Source organism: Pleurodeles waltl, chromosome 4_2 (assembly GCF_031143425.1).
Source record: "Pleurodeles waltl isolate 20211129_DDA chromosome 4_2, aPleWal1.hap1.20221129, whole genome shotgun sequence".
Lineage (NCBI taxonomy): Eukaryota > Metazoa > Chordata > Amphibia > Caudata > Salamandridae > Pleurodeles > Pleurodeles waltl.
The window spans coordinates 737,316,041-737,341,035 of NC_090443.1; the positions used below are offsets into that span (position 1 = coordinate 737,316,041).

At 44.6% G+C, this 24,995-nt stretch overlaps 1 protein-coding gene across 1 annotated transcript; it reads right to left on the reverse strand.

Annotated features, from left to right (window-relative positions):
• Positions 1-310: 310 nt before the first annotated feature.
• GFI1 (growth factor independent 1 transcriptional repressor) lies at positions 311-24,995 on the reverse strand. Its single transcript, XM_069232358.1, has 7 exons — positions 24,858-24,995; positions 23,939-24,199; positions 20,655-20,810; positions 14,692-15,155; positions 9,827-9,964; positions 8,228-8,393; positions 311-2,557 (listed from the first exon to the last, which is right to left on the reverse strand). Exons 2-7 carry the CDS (start codon positions 24,051-24,053, stop codon positions 2,379-2,381), a joined length of 1,218 nt encoding a protein of 405 aa, XP_069088459.1. The 5' UTR covers positions 24,054-24,199; positions 24,858-24,995; the 3' UTR covers positions 311-2,378.

Below are 24,995 nucleotides of genomic sequence, written 5' to 3' on the forward strand. Positions count from 1 at the left end.
TATCAACAAATACATTAGGGGGGCGTTACACCCGATAAAGCCCCTGCCCCCTCCACCAAGCGACGCTCCTGTCTGTAAGTTAGGAGCGAGCAATATGCCATGGTCACCGTTTATAACCTAGAATTTCTTTATGCTACGTATTTGAATAGCGCTACCATTCTCATGATTCCGTGGCACTTTTCGGAATCTGGGCACAACGAGCATTTCGCTGCTTTACACGTCCCACATAACATATGTTAATGTCAATATGTTGGTTGGTTTCCGTGTCTTTCGGCGTTCTATAAATAACAACACAAAGATCACTGCAAGATACAGTTCGGCAATACTTTATTCATTTAAAACACAATTCAAATAAATATATTAATAGCAATTCGCAAGATACACTCGATAAAGTCTACACGGAGGCTTATTTACAAGCCGTTGAAAGGACGGCTTATTTTCCCTCGAAGGGTAAGGAACACTTCAGGCGATGCTATTCAGTCCCAGTCCTGAGTCCAGGACGAAAAACAAACAAAGGCAAACAAACCAGCGGCAGGGGGCGCTTCCGAGGCCTTCCGGGTTATGGAGCCTCGCGGGGCCGACACGAGTCTGCTTGGAGCTGAGGTCCGTGGAAAGAAAATGACAGCCTGCCAACGAAGATCAATGTCACGGATATGGTGGGTGCAGCATTTTGTGGCGCGTGAGGGGCACGTGCAGGACATTCATCCTGGTTATTATAACAGAAAGGAAGGCGGTGAAAGGCGGCCGCAGGAAGCCAATATTTTAAAAGCAAAAAAAGTTGTGTATCCAGGGACAATACAGCCAACGCTAGGTGGTGATATGAAGTAAATGAACAGAACTGGTGGAGAAACGGGGTGATGCATGTTGCACGTAAATCGGAGACACAATATGCTGGTTAGTAGGACCTGCAGCTTCATAAAGTGCTAACACTTTCCACAATGCTCCCAAGTTTCCCTTATTCAGAGAGACCAGCTCCTTCTTTTATACTAATATTCACCCCCAAAAAGGACAGTTTCCTGTGGGCATTCGTAGTCATTCCACTGGAAACGGAGATGGCCAGCAATCTCCTGTTAGAGCAGCATTGTAAGGCTTTCAATGCGAGTCGAAGCTAGGATTCCCGTCCTCAGTCAGGTGAGGGGCAAAATGGAGGACACCATGTCCCTTGGTTGTGTAATTAAATACAACCACAATATGGGGTTCTGCGCCCCCCCCCCCCCCCCCCCCACACACACACACACACACTCTGGTGCCTTGGTACCAATACATCTGCTGCACTAATAGCTGTGTCTCTGAGCCAAATTGTATGAAACAGGCAGGACTTGGTAGCCTTAGTACATTGAACACACGACCACTGTAAATGCACAATGAAGATAGGCTCACGGCCTACCGACACACTTGTGCACTGACATTGTTTCGCGCTAAGTGAATGTCACCAATTTAGCTAAACTCAACGAAAATATTTATAGAGTGCATTTTACCACGACTGGCTTGTTGGCGCTATTTACACATAACAAATATCTATAGTTATCAAACGCATTTGCACTCATTTTATCCGCATCGGGAGGATGAAAGGCTGAGCGCACCTTTCAACTCATGACCAGCGAGTTGAACATAGATCCTATTAGTACATTCAACAGTGAACCGAGCCACCAGACCGAAAAGTGCAACCAGCATGTTTTCATAAATCAGCCGTCGCTACGTTTGCTATCAGTTTATGTAACTTGAGCTAAGTTATACCGTTTTTGTATCTTGAGCTATGTTCTGCCTTTTTGTATAATGATACATTTGCCAGTTTCTTGGCCTCTCATCGCTGTGACCCAGTTTGTGAACATACATGGCCCACCATCAATTTTCTATTTAACACCCAGGTGACACAAGTTTTCAGAATTATGAGACAGGCTCTTTTTTACACTAATCTGTGGTTTACACCACGTCCAATACCAGTGGCCTGCAGACAAAGACAGTTACATTATTAGCTGAAATAAACTGGCGGCGGCGGGTTCAAATCGATATTTCACTTGTGTTGGCAACACTGCTGGTCAAGTGCCGATGGTGGGACAATATTTTCCGGAATCCCAGGCAGACAGTTCCACCTTGGGAGTAGTCCTCAATGCAGTGAGATGGAATACCCTCGCTGCTCATAAGCCCCGTGTCGCTCCCGGTGACAGCCACAGGCGGCCTTCTTGGGTGAGTGAAAACTGGTGATGTCAAGATGGAGGCCGCTGAAGAGGTGGCGGCTGGAAGGAGTGGTTGCTAATTGATAGCGTCCTCTGCTACAAGTAAAGCCTTTTCAGCTTTAATCCTTCCGTGCGCACAGTCCTCTGGGTCCTTAGTCTCTCTTGTGCGTCAGGGCTCCCGGCTGCAGCGTTCCCGACAGCTCACTTGAGTCCGTGCTGCGTCTCCCGGTGCCTGCGGAGGTCCACCTTCCTCTGAAAGCCCTTCCCGCACAGGTCGCAGCCGAAGGGCTTGAAGCCCGTGTGTTTGCGGCTGTGCGTGATGAGGTTGGAGCTCTGGCTGAAGGCCTTCCCACAAACCTGGCACTTGTGCGGCTTCTCACCTGCAGGGGGTGTAGAGAGTTAAAAAAGGTAACGTATTTCTATATAACTTGAACACTTCAAAGCCACGCGCATGAGACTAACATTACAATACATAACGAATCAAAAAAAAAAATCCAGTAATTTGGGTGATGGTTATATTGTGGGTTACTTACTTCCACCCACATTCTAGCGTTTTCTGGGGTATTAGAGGAATATTCCGTAATAGCAGACTATAAGGTGAGCCTATCTGTGAGGTTCTTCTCAAGTGTGGTGATTCTGAGATGAGGTATTTTTATCTTTCAACGAGGGCCTGAGCAAAGCGTGCAATGAGTTCAAAAGCAAGCAAGGAACATGAACCTTACTACCCTCCATTAGGTACCAAAGACTGTCGTTATGCTACAGTGGGCCCCTCACACTGCTTGATGTTTGGGACTGTGTGGGTGCCGACCCCACTATTTTATCTTCATTTTTTTATTTGAGGAGTTTATATAGTGCAAACATGACCCTTAAGAGTATGAGAGCGCTGAACAAAAGCAAACAAATCATACATAAACTGAAAAAATGTGAGTTATGTATCAAACAAATAAATCAAAAACACAAATAGATCAATGCAATCAAGAATAAACAACAACCCTACAGAGTCATCAAACTAGCTGCCTGATTGATTCCAGCATCAAAAGTGTTCATGGGGAGATGCCCAGCTGAAAAGACTAAAAGCAGCTACTGAGGGAATCTGTTGAACAGAAGCATTTTTACTTTTTTTTGTGGGAGGTAGTTGAGGGATTAGATCTGATTTCTGGAGGCACTGTGTTCCATATTCTTGGGACTAGACGGAGAAGGGGCGATTGTAACTATGTTTCCTGTCTGGTGTCCTCATTGGTCTCCTTCGTTGAAGTTGACCAATATTTCTTGATTCCCACCTGAGGCAGTCAGTGAAAAAAGAACACTCTCCCCAGCTCTAACATCTCTCCACTGACTACTTACAAGCGCATTGTTCGATCTGGGGCGAATTCTTTGGAGAGGACTGTTTAGAGACGGGGAAATAGCGCCCAGCGGTGGCAGTAGGCAATATTGGCCTTTAGTAAGGGCACAAGAGATGGATGAAAACACTGTTGTAGTTCATTATTCACATACAGGAAAGGTCAGCACTGATCGTAAACACAGAAAATATGGATTCCCATAGGGAGTTTAATGCGTCTTCAACGCTGTAAGCATTAATTACCATAACACCATAGTACACAATAGCATTATAGTTCCGTACCGTGCATAAGTATGCAGGACGTGGGCATGAGATAACAAGCGCAATACCCCACCAACACATGCACCGTGGGCAAATGATGGAAGAGCACAGAGACTAAGGCCGCAGCATCACACTTGCAGATCAACCTCTTTTCAACTGTGGGCAGAATCACCATTCCGGTATGATCAGGAAAAATAAAATAGTTAATGAAGGCTTTAGTGTATTTATTTCCTCACTGGCACACAGTAAAATGCTCAAATCCATCCTTGGAAATCCATAGGCCCAAAAAACATCATGCAGTGCATGATGGTTGGGAAAAACAATTCGGGCGAGCAGGAAGTTAGGCACAACAAAGGCCAACCTTGAGCCATGTGGGTTTAAAAAACCTAGTGTCTCCTAACAGTACTACGCAGGAAGGAGGCCATCGTTTTCGCGGTGAGGCTGTCTGCATATGCTAAAGCCTGCAAAGCATGTCCAAATGAGCTAGAAACAGATGAGGACCAAACCCTCACTTTCAGCAGCCAAGATCCATCACCCACCTTTGACATGAGAATGTGCCATGGCTGTGGTGCTTGTCAGGGAGAAGGTGGCAGAAGCATTTTGTTGAATCATTATATCACTTTAAGATGAAAAAGGTACTCCAGCTAGTGAGGGACCACAGTGAAACCAAAGTCCACCTTCAGTGACATCTTGCTGGAGCTCAATAACTTATTTTTTCTTCACAGATGGCAGTTTCAGTTAACATGATTATTATCTTCTTTACTCACTAAATGTTTATTTAACTTTTTTTTCTGGCAATATTCAGTAAACAAGGGGTTTATTGAAAAAGTTCTCAAAATAAAATCTACGATTTTTACCTATGTATATTACTCAAAGAACTGCATATTGTTCTCTCTGGGCTGACAATCTGGTCTTTTGCGATTCCTCTGGAGGCAGGCTGTCAACCCCATGTAGGGCAGTCCTAAGCGGCTGCTTAATGTTTCCTCACTATAGGCCTGGCTTTGCTGTCACTCATTAATTTGACCATTTGCATACATGAAGAATGACATGATTCAGTATAAGACACTAATGCGTGCTTCCGTAAGCAAATACAACATCATCGGAATACTGTGTACCATCTGCTTGATTGAATGACATGGTTGTCAGAGCCAGAAGTTAAACTACATTCCGTGCGACAAACAACAGTACCCTTTGGGTCCTCCTCCGTTATGCTTAGCTACCCAAGAGAACGTGGCAATATTCAACATGTTTTAACATGTTTTACATTTTATGGATAGTTACATTCATGTAAAACCACATCTTATATATTTTAATTTCTGGATGTAGTTTGGTAATATACATTGGCAAAGCCAATCGACCTTTATCGTTATTATATACATCGGCAGTCTTACTGGCTTTGCCAGTGCTTGATGGCTTTTCTATAATTTTCTGGTAGATATACCAAAAAACATTCAAATATGTCTGCCGGTTCAGACGTGCACACTCACAGGTGCCATCGCTTTAATGTCTGAATGGATTGTACCACAAAACAGCCAAGGATGAGTCTTGTGTATGCTCAAGTGTGCGCCTTTGCATATGCATCAATAGCAATTCTTGGATGATTTTTGCAATCAATTATTCAAAGATGGCCACCAGTGTGCGAGTTCCTGCACATGTATATGAACACGCTGTCCGCCATCTTTACGTGGTTTTAATGGAGAAAAATACCATTTACAAATGGCTTCTAGCTGATTTTGACTTTACCAATGCAATTATGCAAGCATTTGAAAAGCCAGTATTGGTGAGTGGGAGCAGTATCGGCCTGTGGGCAGCGAGAAGGGAGGGATTATGGGAAGCAAGAAGAACGTTGTGGAAAGGATTATATGAGTAGGGAATGCAGGGCTGTGGAATGGAGTTTCAAGTGGGGAAAGGGAGTGCAGGGGCAGCAAACAGAACAGTTGTAAGCAGTGAGAGAGAGATCAACACAGGAGGGAAAAAGTCCCTCATGCACTGGAAACCAATGACTTTATAGGAGGTGAAAGGACACCAAAACAGCTGATAGAATAAGGATAAGGTAAGAGAGCCAGTTGCATGTGGGCTGATCCAAAATGAGACTGACAATGGTTGAAAGAGAACAGACAGAAAAGGCCAATGATTTGAGGCGGGCTGACCCAAAGCCCAGTCTAAGTATTTATTAAAGCATTAGATACAATAGCTCTGTGGACTATAGATAGTTAAATACTTCTGAAGGGGAAACCCAATAGTTCTTCCTTACTTACACTCACTACCATTATGTTTTAGAGTCAGTGTTTCTTTTCATTCTTATAGGTGGTTGAAATAATGTATCAAAATAAACTGCTCAGTTGCAAAATAAAAATAAAAACTTTTTGAAAATTGTAATCGGAAGTATTCTGCGGTAAAGTCTGCATATAACCAAGCAACGGGCTCTAATTTCCGTGGTCTTTTTTAAGTTACTAAATTTACATTCTAAAGACAATGTCAGCAAAATCGTTTTTGTGTGGTTCTTTATCCCACATACAATAAGCAAACCCTTAGTTGCATAGTATGTAATACCTGATCAAATAAATCAATCCTATATTTTGATATGTTAATAGAAATTCAATTGATGCACCTATACAAGCACAATCTACCATTCATATGACATCCCGGGCTCTGCATTTTATTGGCTGCCTGCCTTTGCACTTTGCTCTTTCTTTGGTGCACTGAAACTCGAGAGGGGAGTGCTTGTTTTACTATTGTACCTGGAGTGCTCTGATTGAGAATCTATCTGCAGAAGCTCAATGCAAAATTCAAAACAAATATTTAAACTGGGTTCTGACCAGAGCACAAGCCTTCTGCTTGAATCAGAGTGCACTGCTCTAGGATGTGTGCGATGCTTGCTACAGCAGGCTAAAGGCTTGTGTTTTTCAGCCTGGTTCACCTGCTAAGTCAAGAGCACACTAACCTAGCATCACACAAATCAGCCTTTGCAAACACTCTCCCGAATAAAGACGAGGCGGATCACTGTAGAGCAGCACTGCTCATGGGATAACATTGTGGTATCAAACAGAGGCTGGCAATGAAATCACATGCTTCCCATCAACAGTGTCATACACGGTCCCGTTTTAACAGTGTGTACTTTGTGATGATGGGCATGCAGCAATGCAGCAAAAGGAAAACTCATGGCAATCCCTGAAAAAGTAAAGTACATTTATTTCATAATATCAGCTGTAGTTCTTTTGCGAGATAGCACACTAAAACATACCAGTATGTAAATAGCATGTTGTGCTGCACTACCTCGTGTTATATGTTACCTTGGTATGTACATTGCAGAACGCAGATCTTGTGGGATACTCACTGAGTCAAAGTGGTTAGTTTCACTTGTATTTTGTTGTGTTTCATACTATTCAAGGGTGTGGCATACTGGACAGGCTGGTGCATTACTGAGAGCAGTATTATTCTGGATAGCGGTCGGATAGATATTGAATGAATTCGCGTGGAAGATTAGTGCACAATCATTTATGACTCAATCATATTTTTGCCAATGCTTCCTGTGAATGACCGTCATTACCGTACAATGATTCCTTTTGGTTCAATAATCATGAGTTGCTCAATGTTATCAAAATATTTTCATACTGGGGCAGGTGGGTTATGTTCTACATTCTGAAAGGATAACGAATGGAAAGAAAAACAATTGACTAAGCAAAGGATTGGCCCACCAGGAAAGGCACTGACATGCTTCTTTTTAGGTGGATGCGCTCATTTGATCAGGAAAAATAGTCATTCAAAATGAAAGACAGTTAATGGCCACGTAAGCCGCCCATTGCGCCATGCCGCACGCTGTAGTAGGCAGACGCAGAATTTGAATAACAGTTAAACTAACCAGAGAACGAAAAGGGCTAACCCAAACCCCCTCCAGTTATTTATATATCTATTACATGTTCATGATTTGTTGATTACATGAGACTGGTGAGACAACTAAAGCTGTTTCTGTTTCTGTGTCACACAAAACAAGAGCTTAAGAAACAGAGACAGGGAGTATGGAGTTAAAAAGAGAGATGTCAAAGATATGTTCTTGATTTAGTTGTAAGAGGAGAGTATGAAGGGGAAGGGTGCAGAGCGCGGAAGAGCACATAAAGGGAGCTCATGGGAGATAAAGGTAAGCTGGCCAGGTGAGGGAGAGCAGGCTAGTTTAGAAGTATTGATGGAGATAAGGGTGAAGTAGGGTACAACATGAGGAGAAAAAGCATTCTAGATCTTTGACAACATGCTATTACCTATTCAAGGCAGCACTTTAGAAGATTAATGGCCTGATTTATGAAGAGTTAGTGCCGCCTTAATGTCATTTTTTGACGCAAACGCGCCGCGAACGTACAAAATATATTTGTAAGTTTGCGCCGCTTTTATAAATCAGGCCCTAAGTATCCACACTAAGTTGCATTTGCCCGTGCAATAACGTAAATTGACTCACCTGTGTGAATAAAGGTGTGTTTCTTCATGTCAGATTTCTGGTGGAACCTCTTTCCGCAGTATTGACACGGGTATGGTCTGGTGTCGGAATGGATGAGTAGGTGAGTGGACAGGGTGGAAGACCGCTTAAAGCTCTTGCCACAAATCTTGCAATCAAAACTTCTTTCCTGGCAAGGGCAACATTAGAGAAAAATGATTTAAGCACTTCATTCTGCATTAAAAAAAATATTAGTGCCACCCACTGGTTGGAAAAAGAGTTAAGCAGAGTACCAATTCTCTCTCTGTGAAACACTGGCCCTTTAGGTGTCACATTCAGTGGTGCATCAGAGGTCTAGAAACTATAGTCTGACAGCTCCAAAAGGAGAGTGCCTATCCAGACCAAGGGTTCACATATGAGACTGTCAGAATATGCATATTGAGTGTGGTGCTGAAACTCTGAAACTCTACCCTACTAGCCCTGAAATGAACAGTCGTGCAATATTCCTGTTCATTTGAAAGCCCTATTTTTCAGTTAGTCATTCCTCACTGAACGTTTTGATGTTTTCTTATTATTTATAAAGTAAAGTATACAAATGAGCAAGTGTCTTTTATTATTACCAAAAATGAAGGAAGAGGATGCTTCTAGGCATGCTGTGTGCATTTATCCAGAAAAAATGCATTTTGTTCGTAGCAGAAAGGTGGTTGACAAAATATTGACTGATCCTCAAAATTCTTCATTGGTCGGTAACTAACTTGGTACGTTGTATTAAAGCACTGTGTTTCCCTAGGAACTGTTTTATACACTTCTAACTGATTTTACTAGGACTGTGTAATGCAACTAATTCCAAGAAGCAGGAAAATGAAAATAATGAATAAAAAAAGAGAAGAGACACAGAAAACTTAGTCAAATGGAGATTTGATTTTTTTTGTGTTTTGTGCGTTAATTTTTGCAAATGATTTACTCAGTCACCTATGTCTGATGGTAAATCTTTGTTGCCTATACGATGTTTTCAAAGTATTGAGTGTCATGTGGGATATGTGCAGAGTGTTAACAATGATTTAAACAGATTCATAAAATAACACGCGGGAAGTAAGCTTTGATGGCAGACAGTGGATTAGAAGATTATTTGTGGATAACTTAACCAAGATAAGTCAGGCCAAAGAATCTATTTAGACAATCCGTGAGTGCAAAGGGTTGAAGTTTTGAACCATAAATATTATTTCTAGGGTTCTCATCAGGAAAGAAGCACTCCATTGTATTCAGCTGACTTGACAATACATATATGATTTAGAAAACGAAATACATCTAAATCGTAATGGGACTCTAGAGCTTTTGATAGCAGACAACTAATATAAATGATTCACCATTTTCTACATATGCTGTTGTCATATAATGTTTTTGGGGAAACTTCTAACTTGCAGTTCTAAATTAAGAGTAGTGAAAACATAAAATTACCTCTCACCAGTGGAAATCTACTGTGCCTTCAATATACATTTGGTTACCCATAAAATTGAGGCTAAATTGCAATGCTTATCACCTATTGCCATTTCTCTTCAAACCTGACAAGGTATCTGCATCTGCAGTACATTGTGACCTGAGCAGATGTATCAAAGCATTTACCTGAGAGTGGACGGCTTTGTGCTGCTCCAGGCTCACGGCATGGCCGAAGGTTTTTCCACAAATCTCACAGGCGAAGGGCCTTGTACCACTGTGGGATCTGCGCACGTGCACTTCAAGCCCATGGGGGGTGGAGAACACCTGAGGGGCAGAGGCAAGATCTAAGTTGTTGAATGCAGAAAGGCAGAGTTCTACTTTATGTAATTGCAACCCCGGAGGATTGTGACCACAGTTGTGAAGCTGCCACTATGCACATATAAATATAAAACATTGATTTTGAGCCTAATATGAAAAGACTGCGGACCTGGTTCACAAACAGTTTTTATGGCTGTCAGATTTAAAAGGCACATTTTCGGAACTGCCACAAAATTGAAACTTTGTGCGTCCTCAAAACGTTTGCAGGTAGTTTAGCACTCTGTTAACACGTATAAATGTACAACAAAACTTGTTAGCATAGGAGTATTTCTAGAGATGGTAAAGTGTAAGGCATCATCCCAAATTGCAGTGGGGGTATAGGAGAAAATCGTTCTCCCTGTGGAGAAACAGGAAAGCCATTTATATTGAAACCCACTGTTCCGTGAATTTTTAACGAGAGGGCGTCTGCCTGTGATAAGATTCGGGAGCACTCCAGGACATCCGGCTGAGGCATAATGTATAAAGTTTTGTAAATAACAACAACCTAGTAAATCTAAGTCAAGCATTTACGTCTTTCTGGTCACTTAGACTGACAACTGTTCTTGCGAATCTTACTGTTGTTTATTTTCACGTTTTAACAATATCAATAAAACATTGTTCTTCCTTTTTTTATTAATATCACTTTTGTGTCCAGACATAAAAATGACTCTACCCTGTGAGTAAGACATGCAACTTTTGTTTCGCTAGTTTTAGGAAGTTACATAGTTTTACTATGGCTTTTGGCGTGGAGTATTGTTCTGCTGCTCAGGAAGTGAACTTGTATTTTAGTTTAGCAGTAAAAGGTTATAAGAACTATGGTTACTAGATACAGAATTGCTGTTGGCTGACCCCCCTAGACAGCTCCCATTCACCTTACCCATCACAAGAACAAACGCTGTCTGTACTGGCACTAAAGCCAGGAACTCAGACCCCCCCCCCCTCAATCTTTGGATGGGCATATTTTATTTGGGATATCCCCTCCCTCTGCCTGCTGCCTCCATTCCTCAGCCGTCAATGCTCTAATAGTTAACACAGTCCGTGCTACCACCCACCTCTGTGGGAGGCAGGGAAAGTGTTTTTCACCGTTCTGATATCATAACAATCTAAGGAAACTTCCCAACCAAGGAGCTCAGTAATCCTGGAACCAGGCTCCAGCACTGCCTACAGTTTCCAGATATAGTCTACTGGCAGCATGGTGATCCATTCCGGCTGCTGCTGACTGGCCAAGACTGTTGTGAGTCATGGTGAAGTGAGATGGAGCTCATGTCCTTACTTGCATCTTTCTGGGGCTAGGGGCTAGGGGCTGGTGCGAGGTTCAAGACTCGGCTCCCCGAGCAAAACACCCCCCTATTCCTCAGCCCCCTGAGGCCTGCTGCATGCGACAGCGACTCACATTAACTTCAGCTGCTGCTTCACCTTTAGAATAGGAATAGACTTATCGGTCTGGGGTGGGGATACCTGCTTTTATTTTTAAATGTTTTAAATTTGGTTACCATTTATGATCTATTTTATTTTGTGGCCTTGTTGTACATGTCATGATTTGAAGCAATATCTGGACGAATGGCAGTTGCTTCCGTGGATGTCACATTCACTTCCCCCTTAGTTTACTGCCTACGCCCTCATGCTCTTGAACCCTAGATCCAGCTACTGAATTCTAGATCCTGCTCCTGAGCTCTTGTTCCTGCTTCCCGATCATCACTGTCCATTTTTTCTGTCTTTGGGCTTCTTCCTTTCTTGGCACCTACTTCCAGTAGGTTACCTTTTTATTTCAGGCTTGTTCATTCCCCCCTTTTAAATATTTATGAAATCATTCGAAATTAGTCAAATCTCCCCTTAAAGGTGTGTGGAGAACAGGGACTGAAAAAAAAGATTGATCATAATGATGCGTGATGACCGTCCCGCTCTAAAACATGCTCCACCTTCGCTGCCCAAAGCCACGTTGACTAGGCCAGGTCAGCAGTAAACATACAGAGGTGCTAGGCCAGGAATGCTGCTAGTTATAGCAGAAAAAGTGTACTCTGGGTTAAAAACAATCCACTTCATGTTTCATCAGTTCGGTTGAGTTTCATGTCTGACACATTAACCACAACGATGTTCTGAAATGACAGCTGTTTACCTATGACTATCTGTAGTGTTTTGCCAGTAGCTATATTGGTTTCTGTATTTGTTATTTATCCTCTGTAAACCCAAAATACCCTACAATATATGTAGATTGAAAGGTCTTGAAAGTCTGACAAGATGTAGTCAAAGTATGTCAGTTTTATTCGGAAAATACACAACGGGGGATATTCCTCACTCAAAAATTATTGAGATGTAAGGATCTCATTAAACATGATCTGCATCCTTGCTTTGACTTTTTTATGCACTCAACTGACAGCAGATGTTTTTTTTTTTTTGCAACACAGAGGTCCCATATATTTGTCTGTGTGAAACCGAACTCATCTGCTTTTTTGGGGAAAAAATGTAGCGGACATTCAGGCCTCCCTTCTGTCTATGTCTCAGACTTTTCAGCCTAAGTCAGAATGGGTGTTGGACGGCACCAGAACTGTTGATGCCTCAAAGGTGTTCTGCAGTGACAGTCAATTGTTTCATGATCCTAAATGTCTAATCAAGACTTTCCCACCTGGTGGTGGTATAGCTCCACCTGGATGTCCCTGCCCTCCTTACACTGCTCAGTTCTATAAATTCTGGACCCTCCTCCATTCTCCTTTATGGACAAATATTGCCCTGAACTTCTGCAAAAGGTAACAGCCCTTTTCAACTCTTCTCTTTTAGAGGGCAGAGTCCCTAAAGCATGGATACATGCTATGATCTTGCCCCCTCTAAAAAAAAAACATTAATCCTCTTAATTGGTCTCACTTTGGACCAATTTAGCTTCCACTCTTATTCTCTGAAATTCTTGAAAAGCATGTGAATGGACTAGTTTTGGTATTTGTTGAAGTAAATGATCTTCTTTATCTGTCTCAATCTGGTTTTAGGGCTGGCTACAACACTGAATCCACTCTGCTGAGAATCACTGAGCAACTCAGATCTCATCTTGACAACGGTGGTACCACTGCACTGATACTACTTAATCTCAGTGTAGCTTTCAACACTGTATCTCAAGAACTGCTCCTCAAAAGACTGGAGGATATGGGTTTTTGTGATCTGGCTCTGCCCTGGTTAGCTTCATTTCTACAAGATTGGACCTTCCAGCTCTTTGCCTCTAACCATACTTCCAGGCTCGATCCTCTCACCTCAGGAGTCTCCCAGGAGTCGGTTTTGACTCCACTGCTGTTCAACATCTGCATGCACCCCCTGGCTGATATTGAGGAGGGCTGTGTTCTCTCTCTGTATTCTTATGCAGATGACACCCACATCATCCTCTTTTTTCAATCTAAGAAAGATCACAGCTCAGACTCCTTGAACATCTGTCTCCTGAAGGTACCTCCCTGGACCAACATCAATTCCATGAAACCGAATGGAGATAAAACAGAGGTTGTGATTCTGGGTAATAACCCTCTACTTTGGGGACCCCATCAGTGGCCGGACACCTTTGGCACTACTCCAGCTCCTATTTGAGTGGTCAAGAATTTGGATGTCTGACTTGATAGTGAGGTGTCAATGAAAACTCAGATTTTTAAGGTAGCCTCTACTTGTTTGCTATTTAACGTGGTTAAGATAGATTCTTTGGATTATTATTCTCAGCACAGTGAACAGTTATTCAGGCCTTGATCTTGTCCAGATTGAACTGTGTCAGTTTCCTTCACCTTGGGGCCTCTAAAACTTCACTTAAACGTTTGCAAGTGGTTCAGAACGTGGCTGCTAGAATGTTATTCCATCTTCCTAAACAGGCTTCTATGTCCAACCTTATGCGAGACCTTCATTGGTTGCCTGTGGCAACATTTATTCAGTTTAAAACTCTTTGCAATACGCACAAGGGCGTGTCTAATGCTGGTCCTTCTTATTTGAGCTCTTTGTGACTTACTATCATCCCAGTCACTCTCTCTTATCTAGCAATCGCAATTTGGGTGCAGTCCCCAGGATTAAAAGATCGCATCAGTGCGGTTGTTCTGTTGCTTACTTGGGCCTAAACTTTGGAATTCTCTCCTAGATTCGATAAGAATGTGCCCATCCATTAGTGTTATCCATAAATCTCAGAAAACCTGACTTTTCTAATATTTTTCTTTGGTTTCTGCTTTGCCACCTCACAACTCATTCTTAGCGCTGGGAAACACTCTTGGGTAGCTATGCACTCTATAAAACCCGAAATAATAATATGCAATGCAATGTGATGGATATTTCTATAATGCATTTCTACCAATTGTGTGATGCACTAAAGCAGCTTCGGAATCTAGGTTTCCTTTGCGGTTCTTGGATTCTCATTGACCAGAGTCAAGGTGTTCTGTTGATAAAATACTTAGTCCTGCTTCAAATTATTCAGAGGCGAGTTATAAAGGATAGTGGTCACCTAGGAAGGAATAAACTAATGTATTGGTTAGTGATGGATTTTCTTCAATGATTGGCTGGTGACCACCAGAATTGCACATGGATTATAATTTCTGAGTATAACTTCTGAGTGGTGAAAGCCCTGGCTATTTGGTACACAATCACATATATACCTCTTTGGGACCAATCTTGTAACACAATTTTCACACAGCATTGCATTATGGGTATCAGAGAACATTGACCTGGTGTTTTGGACTCCGACTTACCTTATTGCACTTGATGCACTTGTATGTTCCATTGTTGAGAAGTAGGCGCGTACACAGCATCTCTGACTCCATCTTAATGGTGCAGTTCTTATCTTGCATGTGGAGACCATGTTCCTGGTACAGTGCAGAGCGCTCACTGTACAGGGCAGGGGCAGAGCCAAAGTCGCTGTACAGTGGTAGGTTGGGGCTATGCTCCCTGCCGAACAGGATGGGGTCTGCACCCTGTTCTCGGTTGTACATTGCAGTCTCTGGTTCATGTTCCCTGCTGTAAAGCGCTGTCACTCGCTCCCTGTCATAGGTCTCGGAGCCTCGGTCCCTGCAGAGCCCAAGTGCAGCGCTGTGCACCAAGGGCCGTCCCTGCGACACCAGCTGCCGGAGCTCTGAGCCCATCAGGCTGCTCCAGTAGGGCTTGAATGACAGTGGGTGGGTGGTGTTCTCATCCACACAGACAGATTTCTCAGAATCTGCAACACAAGAAAAAAGAATATGGTTAGTTTTCTTCACAACACATAGATATCTGCCCACAAAGGTTGGTCTCACCGAGAGAAGTTATTCCATTAAATATGTTTTTTGATGCTGTAGTAGAAACTTACATTATCCCACATCCATTGTGAGATTTGTAGCCAATCCACAAGAACCAGGCCCCAAGTGCTGGGGGGTACCTTCAGCCAGTTGTGGCTTCTTTAGTCCCAAGCATTGCAGGTATGTGGTACGTGATAAGGGTCATTTGTATTTTTTTTTACAAATGTTTATTAGGCATTTGGTCACTAGGACTTTTGCATACAAATGCTAAATTATATAATTGAAACCAACAATGCAAAGTGAATGTGACAAACTTAAAAAAAAATCTATCTCAGAAAACTAATTTCTGTTAAAGTGTGGGGAATGCGAATGGTGTGTGGTTGGAAATCGTCCCCCTTGCCACCTAAACATTCACAAAATGTAATTTTGTTTGAACCCTTTGCTGGATTGGCCACTGGCCGCTTAGTGTTCAGGCATATCTTTTAGTCCCTTTTTGGGGGCAATCCATTTCCAATTATTTCCCTGCACAGGCTGGGCATAGCCAGTCTGAGATATCCAGTGCTGAAAAAGAAAAGGAAAATAAAAATTGAAGAGAAAAAAAGGGGGGAGGCAACACAGATGGACAATACCTTACGCTCTTTTGTTTGTCAAGGCTGCAATTTTTCACCTACTAGGCTTTTCAGGAGTATTCCATCTGTGTACATCACCTGGTGCTGGTGTCTTTCCGTGGGAGTGGGTTGTGTTATGTTTTGTTTTGGAAGGGACCATCCACTGTTGACTCATTAGCTGATGCTTGACAAACGGCAAGATTCCCTTTTCTAATTTTCACACATTGCTGAACAAAACGTGACAGTAATCTATCTCTATGAGCCCTGGAAACTAGTTCCCAATGAGATAAGCAAGGCTGCCTGACCTGTTTTTTAGATGGTGTAGGTGAAGTTGCATGTCTAGTTCTGTAGATGGGCCTGACCTTAGTATTTTTCTGAGGAAAATCGTCCTGAACTTTGTGCGATATTTTCATTAGACTTTCTATCACAATAACACTGCAGATCAACCCAAATTCGATATGTTTCTTTGTTTCTAAGTGTGCATCAGTTTCACTTATGCCAGAGCAATTGTGTATGATCTTCGAGGCCTTTTAATAGAGGAGGATATGGTTATTGCTGAGGCTGCAGATCGTAAATCCTCAATCCAAGGGATGACTTTGAGTGATTTAGTTTGCCCATGCTATTCTCGATGACTGAGGCATTTACATTTTTTCACTCGTAAACACTAAACTGTAACCTATGTGGCCTAGAGACAATCTTCGCGAAAGAAATATCTCAGGTTGCAGGTTCAAGTTCCTTACTTAAAGGGCCAGTTGATCCTTTTTGATGACTTTAGTACTTGGTTTAATTAACACGTTCCAACAAAAAATAATTGCATGAGATGAGTAGGTCATTCTTTATGGCACATCACCCTACTGCGGCATTGGAGGTCTGCGGATATATAGGTGCAGTCAGCTTGCAGGGCTGCATATTGTGTCGCTTGTGGTCTGAGGAGCAAGGGTTTCCACAGTTTACCTTTGGCGGGGATCCAAACCCCATGTTTGTCCAATATCTGACCATATTTCAGTGGTGTGAGGGATTATTTAATCCGTTTTTGCTTCTGCTAGAGTAAGGCAGTAGAGCAGAATCCATTCATGAAGGCGGCAGGTAAATCACCCTACCAGCTGCTTCATCCTTCTTTGATTTGCTGCCTGTATGTGGATTCAAGAAGATAGAAGCTGTAAAAGCTATTACAAGGTAGGTGCAGTGCTTAATTTGTGCTTGTTGTTTCCGGTGCTGAGCACCGGCACTTATTTTAGAGGGCCGGGGTTATTCCTCTGCCTCAATCATTTGCTGCGAGCAAAAGACACATATAGGAAAGACGGAGGAAGGGAAAAACGAAAAAGCGTCACAAAGGGAGAAAGGAGAAAGCTGCAAGAGTGAGCTGAAGGGGCAGTGAGAGGACCGGGATGGCTTCAGGATCACGCCTCCTCAGTATTCCGTGCTCACACATTTAATTGCAGCAGCCGCGTGTTTAAGAGGAGGGCTTTGGGCACTGGCACCTTTTTATTTACAAATCAAGCACTGGGTAGGTGAATGTTTGAAATCTTTTGATTGCTTCACTTTTAGACCTACCCGTACTTAGATGTCTTTTTCAGTTGTCCCCCTCACCAGGATTTTGCTTTTGTTTTTTGTTTGTTTCAAAAAGGTGTTGCCAGACATTGGGAGAGGACAGGACGTAGAACAGAGTTGTCTGCAAAGAGTAAGATGGGAACTGACCTCGTGTGGATTGTTGGTGTTTTGAAGGACCTTTCCGGATTCTCTTAAGGGAAAATTGTTTATGTATACGCTGAAGAGGACATTTTATTTGTATTTGTAAACTAGGAGCCAGCTGGCCATTTGTCCTCCTTAGCTCACATATGCAGTTTTATCGGTTGAAAGATTATTGGGTAGAAGGATAATGTGTAGATTAATCTGAGTGTTTGCCCTTACGAACACAATTTGTTCCCATCTATAGGGTCAAGCACTGCAAAAAAAATCTAAAAAATGTGCATGTATGGATTTGTTTTTCTGCTCTGTGTACTTCAACACCAGATGTTTGGGAGTGAAAGTCTGAGCTGTGGTGGAGAGAGCAGGAGCACGTCCTCTCAGTAAACACTTCACAAATGCAATCAAGATGCCTTTGTCACCTATCCAGCTTCTCAAAAGTATTTTGGTGACTATCATGGCTCCCACCTCTTATCAGGCTAATGGGACTGTGTGGTTTGTAGTAAGAAATATTGCTCTTGTTATAAATGAGATTTATGATGCTGTTGAGCCAGGCTTCCTGGAAAGTCCAGGATTCGAGGCAGTGTGAATAAGCTTCTGTAGGCGCCACACACACCATTCTGGGAAGAATCTGAATAGCTCGGTCAGCAGGAGGTTAGGCCTAGTGTTCTTTTTCACTTTCAGACTGTGCATTGTTTAAGGGCAAAGAAAATAGTACTATTATAGATTATATTTTTTTGTCTTCTTTTTTGTTAAATAGTGTTTTAAATTATTGTACTGAGGTGTCAGTTTTTAGTGATCATAATCCTGTTGTACTTGTTTTTAAGAACACTGAACTGATTTCTCTCAAATCAGTCGCAGAGAGTGGGGGCTTGAACCTTAAAGTCAAAGACCAGAATCGTAGGTTGAAGTGGACAAAAATAGTCCCTGAAACTTTTTTTCAGGAGGTCTTATCTAAAGTGGAGGATGAAATCTCTATATGTCTAGCGGAAAATCCAGATCCTAAGGAGGTTATATTAGCATTTGATCAGATTTGCCTAGAAATTATTCGTAGTCTTCAGGCTAAATCTAGCCAGAAGGTGCTAGAGGGCAATAGATGGTTTGATAAGGAATGCTCTAAAGCACATGGTGTACTACTTAAGGCATTAAAAACTATTCCTAAAGATCGATCAAAAATAGTAAATGCTAGGAAAGTGTATAAAAAAACTATTCTAGAGAGGAAAAAGACTCTGAAAGATAATGCCTTGGCTCAACTCTTGGATCCAGATACCCTAAAAAAACAGTGGTTTATTCTGGAAAATTATAAATCAGCCCTTTTTTTCTGATGAAACTAATACTCCTTTAGAGGCAAATATTCCAGATGAGGGCTGGATAAAACACTTTAGTCAGATATACTCTGGGAAAGACGGATGAAGGGAAAAATGAAGAAGCGTCACAAAGGGAGAAAGCAGAAAGCTGCAAGGGTGAGCTGAAGGGGCAGGGAGTGGCTTTATATGGATTGAAGAGGCCTGAGATGGCTTCAGGATTACACCGCCTTATATTCCATGTTCACACATTTAGTTCCAGCAGCCGTGTGTTCAATGAGGAGGGCTTTGGACACCGGCACCTTTTTATTTACAAATTAATCACTGACACGATGCGATACCAGTTGAGATTATTTGGTTGTCTGAACTTTCCCATTAAATGATGTCGGAAATGGCGATTCCTGGGAGCACGGACCAGCCACAGAAGGGCGTCTTTTAAAAGCCACACTTGTCGCGTGCCTTCCTACCCGGGCACAGCAGTAAAAGGTGACACGTCACCGTCATGAACCATGCAGAGCGCATTCATGAGACACTTCATTAAATATCCCCTGTGCTGGGCATGCGCGGCTTCCCCTTCCAGGACAGCAGCGGGATTCCGGTGCCCCCCGGCTACTTACACTGAGATCCCCAGGCCTCCTGCGCTCTGTCTGTCCATCCTCTGTGCAGATCACCTGCGTTCCGGTACCTCCTGCCTCCTCTCCTCAGACCAGCCTCGCCCCCGCCTCGCACATCCCGGTACCTCTTGCCCTTCTCTCCGGCTCGACTCTCTGCGCACGTGCCGGCACCTCCTGCCCTTCCCGCTTCAGATCACACCTCCCTGCGCACGTGCCGCACCCTCCAGGCTGCAGCCCTTCTGTGTCTGACCACCCTCCCGCGCACATTCCGGTATCGGCGTCTTCAAAAATGCGGTAGAACTGCTCAAATAAACTATTTCGGTCGGCACAAGTGCCACCTGCTATTCTCACACTTTGCGATGATCCCCCTCTAACACCCCGCCATGAAACACGCACTGAACACAGCATCCCAGGGCTGGGACTGTTGCTTCGGACACACAAGGAGCGCCCCCTTGGGTCACGTGCACAGGCTGTGGACTCCACACCCAGTGCAAGTGATGCCGATGTCGTGGAAGTCGCGAGCGCAGACTTCAGTTCGTGAGATACAATCTCACTGCCTAACGCGTCTGCAGGTGCGCTCTACATTGTAGCGTGGGACTAGTTTTCGATCCCTTCATGCTATTTAACAAGCTCTCAAAATATGACGTTTGAAGTTTGTTTTTCACTGCAAAACGTTAGCATAGTATATTATTTGTTTATCGGCAACCGCTACCAAACTATTAAAAGAAATACTGTTAAAGTCAGTCTGTGGAAAATCTGCCATGACCTTTAAGCAATGTATACATAATTTACATTTATAATTGAAGGCAATTTGAGGACTTATTGGTGATTTTGAAAAACACATTTCCAAATCCGTTGTGCAGTTCTGAGTTTGTTGACAAAAACCGGTCTGAGTTCTAGTGATCCCGTACACAGACCTGGCTGGCCAGTGACGTGCACAGGAATGTGTACAGGGATGCACGTGTGTGCGCGCTCCCGCACGGGTCCCGTACACAGACTTGGATGTCCAGTGACGTGCAGGAATGTGTACAGGGATGCACGTGTGTGCGCGCTCCCGCACGGGTCCCGTACACAGACTTGGCTGGCCTGTACGGCGTACAGAGCAGAACCCCATCTGTGCATGGGATTCACGGGTTGTACCGATGCTCTGTGTTGTCTCCGCGGGCCGTGGGCTCAACACACCCAGTCCACGCCCTCCCACGACCACCCCGGGCTCCACACAATCTTACCTGGGGACACGGAGGGGGAGGGCGGTCGCCAGAAGTCTTCTATGTCGGGGCTTCGGTCGCAGACGCTGCCCTCACAGCTGGGGGGAGACTCGGGAGGCACCGGGGCCGCCTCCCCCGGGGACAGGCTGCCCCCATGGGTGGCCGACGGGTGGCTGGCTGGAAGAGAGAGGACAGCGTCAGTGGCGGAGTCAAGCATCAGCAGCTCACTGTACAGCACCGCGCACCTCTGCGGCGCCGGCTTCACTTCAACTCGAAGCTCATGTGTACCTCTCATGCATTTGCACTAAAAAACGTTTTTTTTTCAATTTAACATCACAGTTAATGTACTAGTTTACCTTAGGTTCTGAATTATGTACAACTATCGCAGAAAAATATTCATTGTTCATCTTTAAGTATAGACATTGAATCAAATGTACCTATAAAGTGCAACAATAGTTAAAAATGCATTCTGTGATGCTTGAATCTATTTCAGAAAAAGTCCTTGTGACAATTTGTACAACACTAACCTTTCAGTGTTCTTGGTTGCATTCCAAGACTAAATTTAGGTTGTAACTTAGCCCCTATCTCCATTCTTTCATGAATAGTAACCACTCTACCCCAGGTGTTCTCTTAACAATCTCGTGCCTGAAGGGTTCATGCGTTTCGGCCAAAATTCGATTGATTGGCTTCATCAGGCGAAAGATTCAGGGATCGGACAGCTCTAAGGTCAGCCTCACGTGCGAGCGACACCTCTTATTTGTTCAAACTCAAGGGCTCGAATCCTAAAGGTCCTTGTTCCCGAATATTGTCCAGCTCCCCGAGGGGCAGTTCGTACAGAGTATTCAGAGGAGCGATGGACCTTCGGAAAGAGCTAAGGCCCTGGCGTCTCGTCTCCGGAAACCCCGCGGACACACGGCTGTTGCAGGGGCCCTGTCCTTCACAGGCGCCACCCTTAGGATTCGTGGATTCTATCGGGGAATCATCTCTAAGAACACTAGATCTGTCCGCTCTCTGCATCTTGGATTGAATTTTGACTGAAACCCGTTGTCGACCCTTCAGCAGGAGGACTGGTAAAGTAACAAATGTGGTAAAGTGCTGTTGTTGCTGAAAGTGTGGAGAAAGACACTGTCTCCAACATACATATAGCTCCGTTATGCAATCAAGGGCTCTGACATGTTAGTGTTGTGCAAAGAACACTTTTGCACAAGGACTTATTGTGAAACAAGTTCAAATACCAACGGATGCATTTTGACTACTGATGTAAGGTGTAACTACCAGTGGTGCGGGTGTATACTCAAAGAAGAACAAAATACATGTTTCTGAAGAATACATAAGGTCTACGGGGTGCAGCGCCTAAGGCAAAGCAGTTCATTAACTAGGATAATTTGAACTAATATTTGTTAAGTGCAGATCCAAAGAGAGAACCTCATTCAATGGTTGATTCTAGTTGAAGGAAATATCACCCCTAAGACCTATTCTTCATTTTTTTCGTTTGTCAGATCGATGTTGGCAGGGATTTACTGGCTCACGCCGCCTTATTGCTGATAATACTGCAAGCACAGCACTGCAATGCACAGCAGGGCACAGTGTAGCGCAAACAAATGCAATGCAACATGCAGGGCAGGTGCAACTCAGCCGGGCGGGGTGCAACACAACAGTCCGCAGTGCAACACAACATGACACTCTACTACACAGCAGCGCACAATACAACTCAGCCGGGCGCAGTAAAACACAGCAGATCACATTGTAACTCAGCAGGGCGCAGTAAAACACAGCAGATCACATTGTAACACAGCAGACCGCAGTAAAACACAGCAGATCACATTGTAACTCAGCAGGGCGCAGTAAAACACAGCAGATCACATTGTAACACAGCAGGGCACAGTAAAACACAGCAGATCACATTGTAACTCAGCAGGGCGCAGTAAAACACAGCAGATCACATTGTAACTCAGCAGGGCGCAGTAAAACACAGCAGATCACATTGTAACACAGCAGACCGCAGTAAAACACAGCAGATCACATTGTAACTCAGCAGGGCGCAGTAAAACACAGCAGATCACATTGTAACACAGCAGGGCACAGTACAGCGCATCTCCATGTAACCCCTTATAATACAGTGCAGCGCATTACAGCCCAGTACGGCAGCAGTAACCTAAGCGCAGTATACCACAAAGCATGGCATGAAGGGACACCGTGCAGGGCACGACCGGCACCGCATTGTACATACAGTACCGGTCCTAAGGTGGCATAAAATAACACAGTGCGGTACAGTGCAGGAGGCGAGGCACAGGCACTACGGTGCAGCGCCTAGACTGCACGAGCCGACGCTCGAGGCCTTGTACATTCAACAAAATCTTCAGAAACCGCCCACGACCTGTACCGAAACCAAGTTCAAAGGTGTAAAACCCCAACAGGGTCCCGCGGGGTGTCCTCGGGATAACCCCCCCCCCCCCCCCCGCCTTAAAACCAGATGAACTGTACGAGAATCCGGCTTCACGGCCGAGCCAGGCGCTGGCACACAGGACGTGGACACGACACCCGGTTATGGCAGAAATAACACGGACTCCGTACATGTATCCGTTTCCTTTTAATATCTAACTTCTTTCGTTCTTACGTGACACCCCCAGTTTAACAAAACGACCCAATTAACCTCGGAATTCAGAAGAAAGACTTTAAATCCATAAAATCTAGTGAAGAGAACACAGTTTTTTTAACTTAATGTAATTTTACAATGTAATCTTCATTTTATAATGGAAGATGTATAGGTACATTTCTGTACCTAAATGTGTACTGAATTCGTATATATGTAGCACATATATTTTTGATTATTAATCCAAGTATACATCGCTTGTTTTAACAGTGCACTTTTCGTAACCTAGTATTTACAATCAAAGGAAAATTTACATAGTATCCATGGAATAAGCCATCTATGCGTATAAATCTGTAATTGTATTTCAGCCGTTTATTGGATGTAATGGCATACGCCCCTAAAAACAGAGTGATTCGTTTTTTATATAATTCAGGTAACTCACAGGTTCGAAAGATTGTTTTTAATTAAGCAAGCGAAATCTCTTCTTCTAAATACGGATTTGAGCGATCAGAGATTACACAGGAATGAGAGCCGCGGAGACAGGGCTCTGCGCGGAACGAGGGGTTTCCAAGCACCCCCTGGGAAGCCCTGTGCGGCGCCAGGCGTGGGGTGGGCGCGCTCCTGCTCTGCGCCCGGTGTGTGGAAAGGCAGAGATGGGTCAGTAGACGTCTAGGCCCGTGTGGGACCCCTCCCTCCCTGGAGCCCCCCGTACCTGCACAGATGCGGGCCAGCGCGGGGTCCAGCTGCAGCCCGTAGTCCTGCTCGGGGGAGCGCGGCTGGTGGTAGCTGTGCGCCTTCTTGCTCTTCACCAGGAAAGACCGTGGCATGGCGGTGGCTTTGCTGCCGGTGGTGGCTCTGCCGCTGGTGCTGGCGTGGCTGCCTCCTCCTCCTCCTCACTCTCTGCTTCTGTTTACACCGGCTCCCTCCCTCCTGTCACGCAGGCCGCGGTGAAGCACTTTAAGGCCGGTGCCGGCTGCTCTGCGGGGACATTTGACAGCCCATTGGTCGGGGGGTGTTAACCTAGCTCCTAGACAGCCTGACAGCGGCCCGGGGCGGGGCGGCGCATGCGCGGGACCCCCTCCGTTCACCAGGTGGCATTCAGACAGGTGGCCAAGGAGGCGGCCCTCTGTGCCATAAACAACGCCCGGCAGCAGGAGGGCTGGCGACAAGGCCTAACTGTGCACCCCCCTATACCCCCCCCCCCCCCACTGAGACTGACACCCTCTGAGGTCACTCAGGGGCACCCAAGAGGCTGGCGTGGTATCCATCCCTTGCACGCAGTCACCCACAGCGACATACCCCCATTAGGCCACCGGGGAGCACCCACGGCCCAATATTCACCCGCTGTTCACTAACCTAAACCCACAGGGGCCAACTGTTATACCGACTACCTTGACCCATCATGGGAGCCCCCCACCCAAGCTCCGAGATTGATATTAACCTTGTGAGCCCAACCATGACGCACCCTCGGAGACTGGCAGGGCCCTACACCCTCAGAGCCCACCGGGTACGCCCACAGGCATTACAGTGATGTTCACCCCCTGCCCACTTGGCAATCACCAGAGACTGGAAGGCATATTCACCCTCTGGACCCACACTGGAGCCCCAGCAGGCCCTGGAGTGATACTCACCCTCGGAGACCCCTGGAGCTGCCCCATTTCCTAGAGAGCCTGCTGTGTTATCCGCCCTCTTACTCAATGCTGTTACTCAATCCCAGCTCAGTCTGCGGGGGATGCGGGGGCACGGATGCTGCCCTGCTGAGCACGAGG

What these genes read in the sequence shown, in the direction of transcription:
- GFI1 (XM_069232358.1), bottom strand. Translation starts at nt 24,053, where the DNA reads ATGCCACGGTCTTTCCTGGTGAAGAGCAAGAAGGCGCACAGCTACCAC. An exon ending in GCTGGCCCGCATCTGTGCAG is followed by an intron (nt 20,811 to 23,938) that starts GTACGGGGGGCT and finishes TCTCTCTTCCAG; the next exon opens with CCAGCCACCCGTCGGCCACC. An exon ending in ACAAAGCCGTCCACTCTCAG is followed by an intron (nt 8,394 to 9,826) that starts GTAAATGCTTTG and finishes TGCCCTTGCCAG; the next exon opens with GAAAGAAGTTTTGATTGCAA.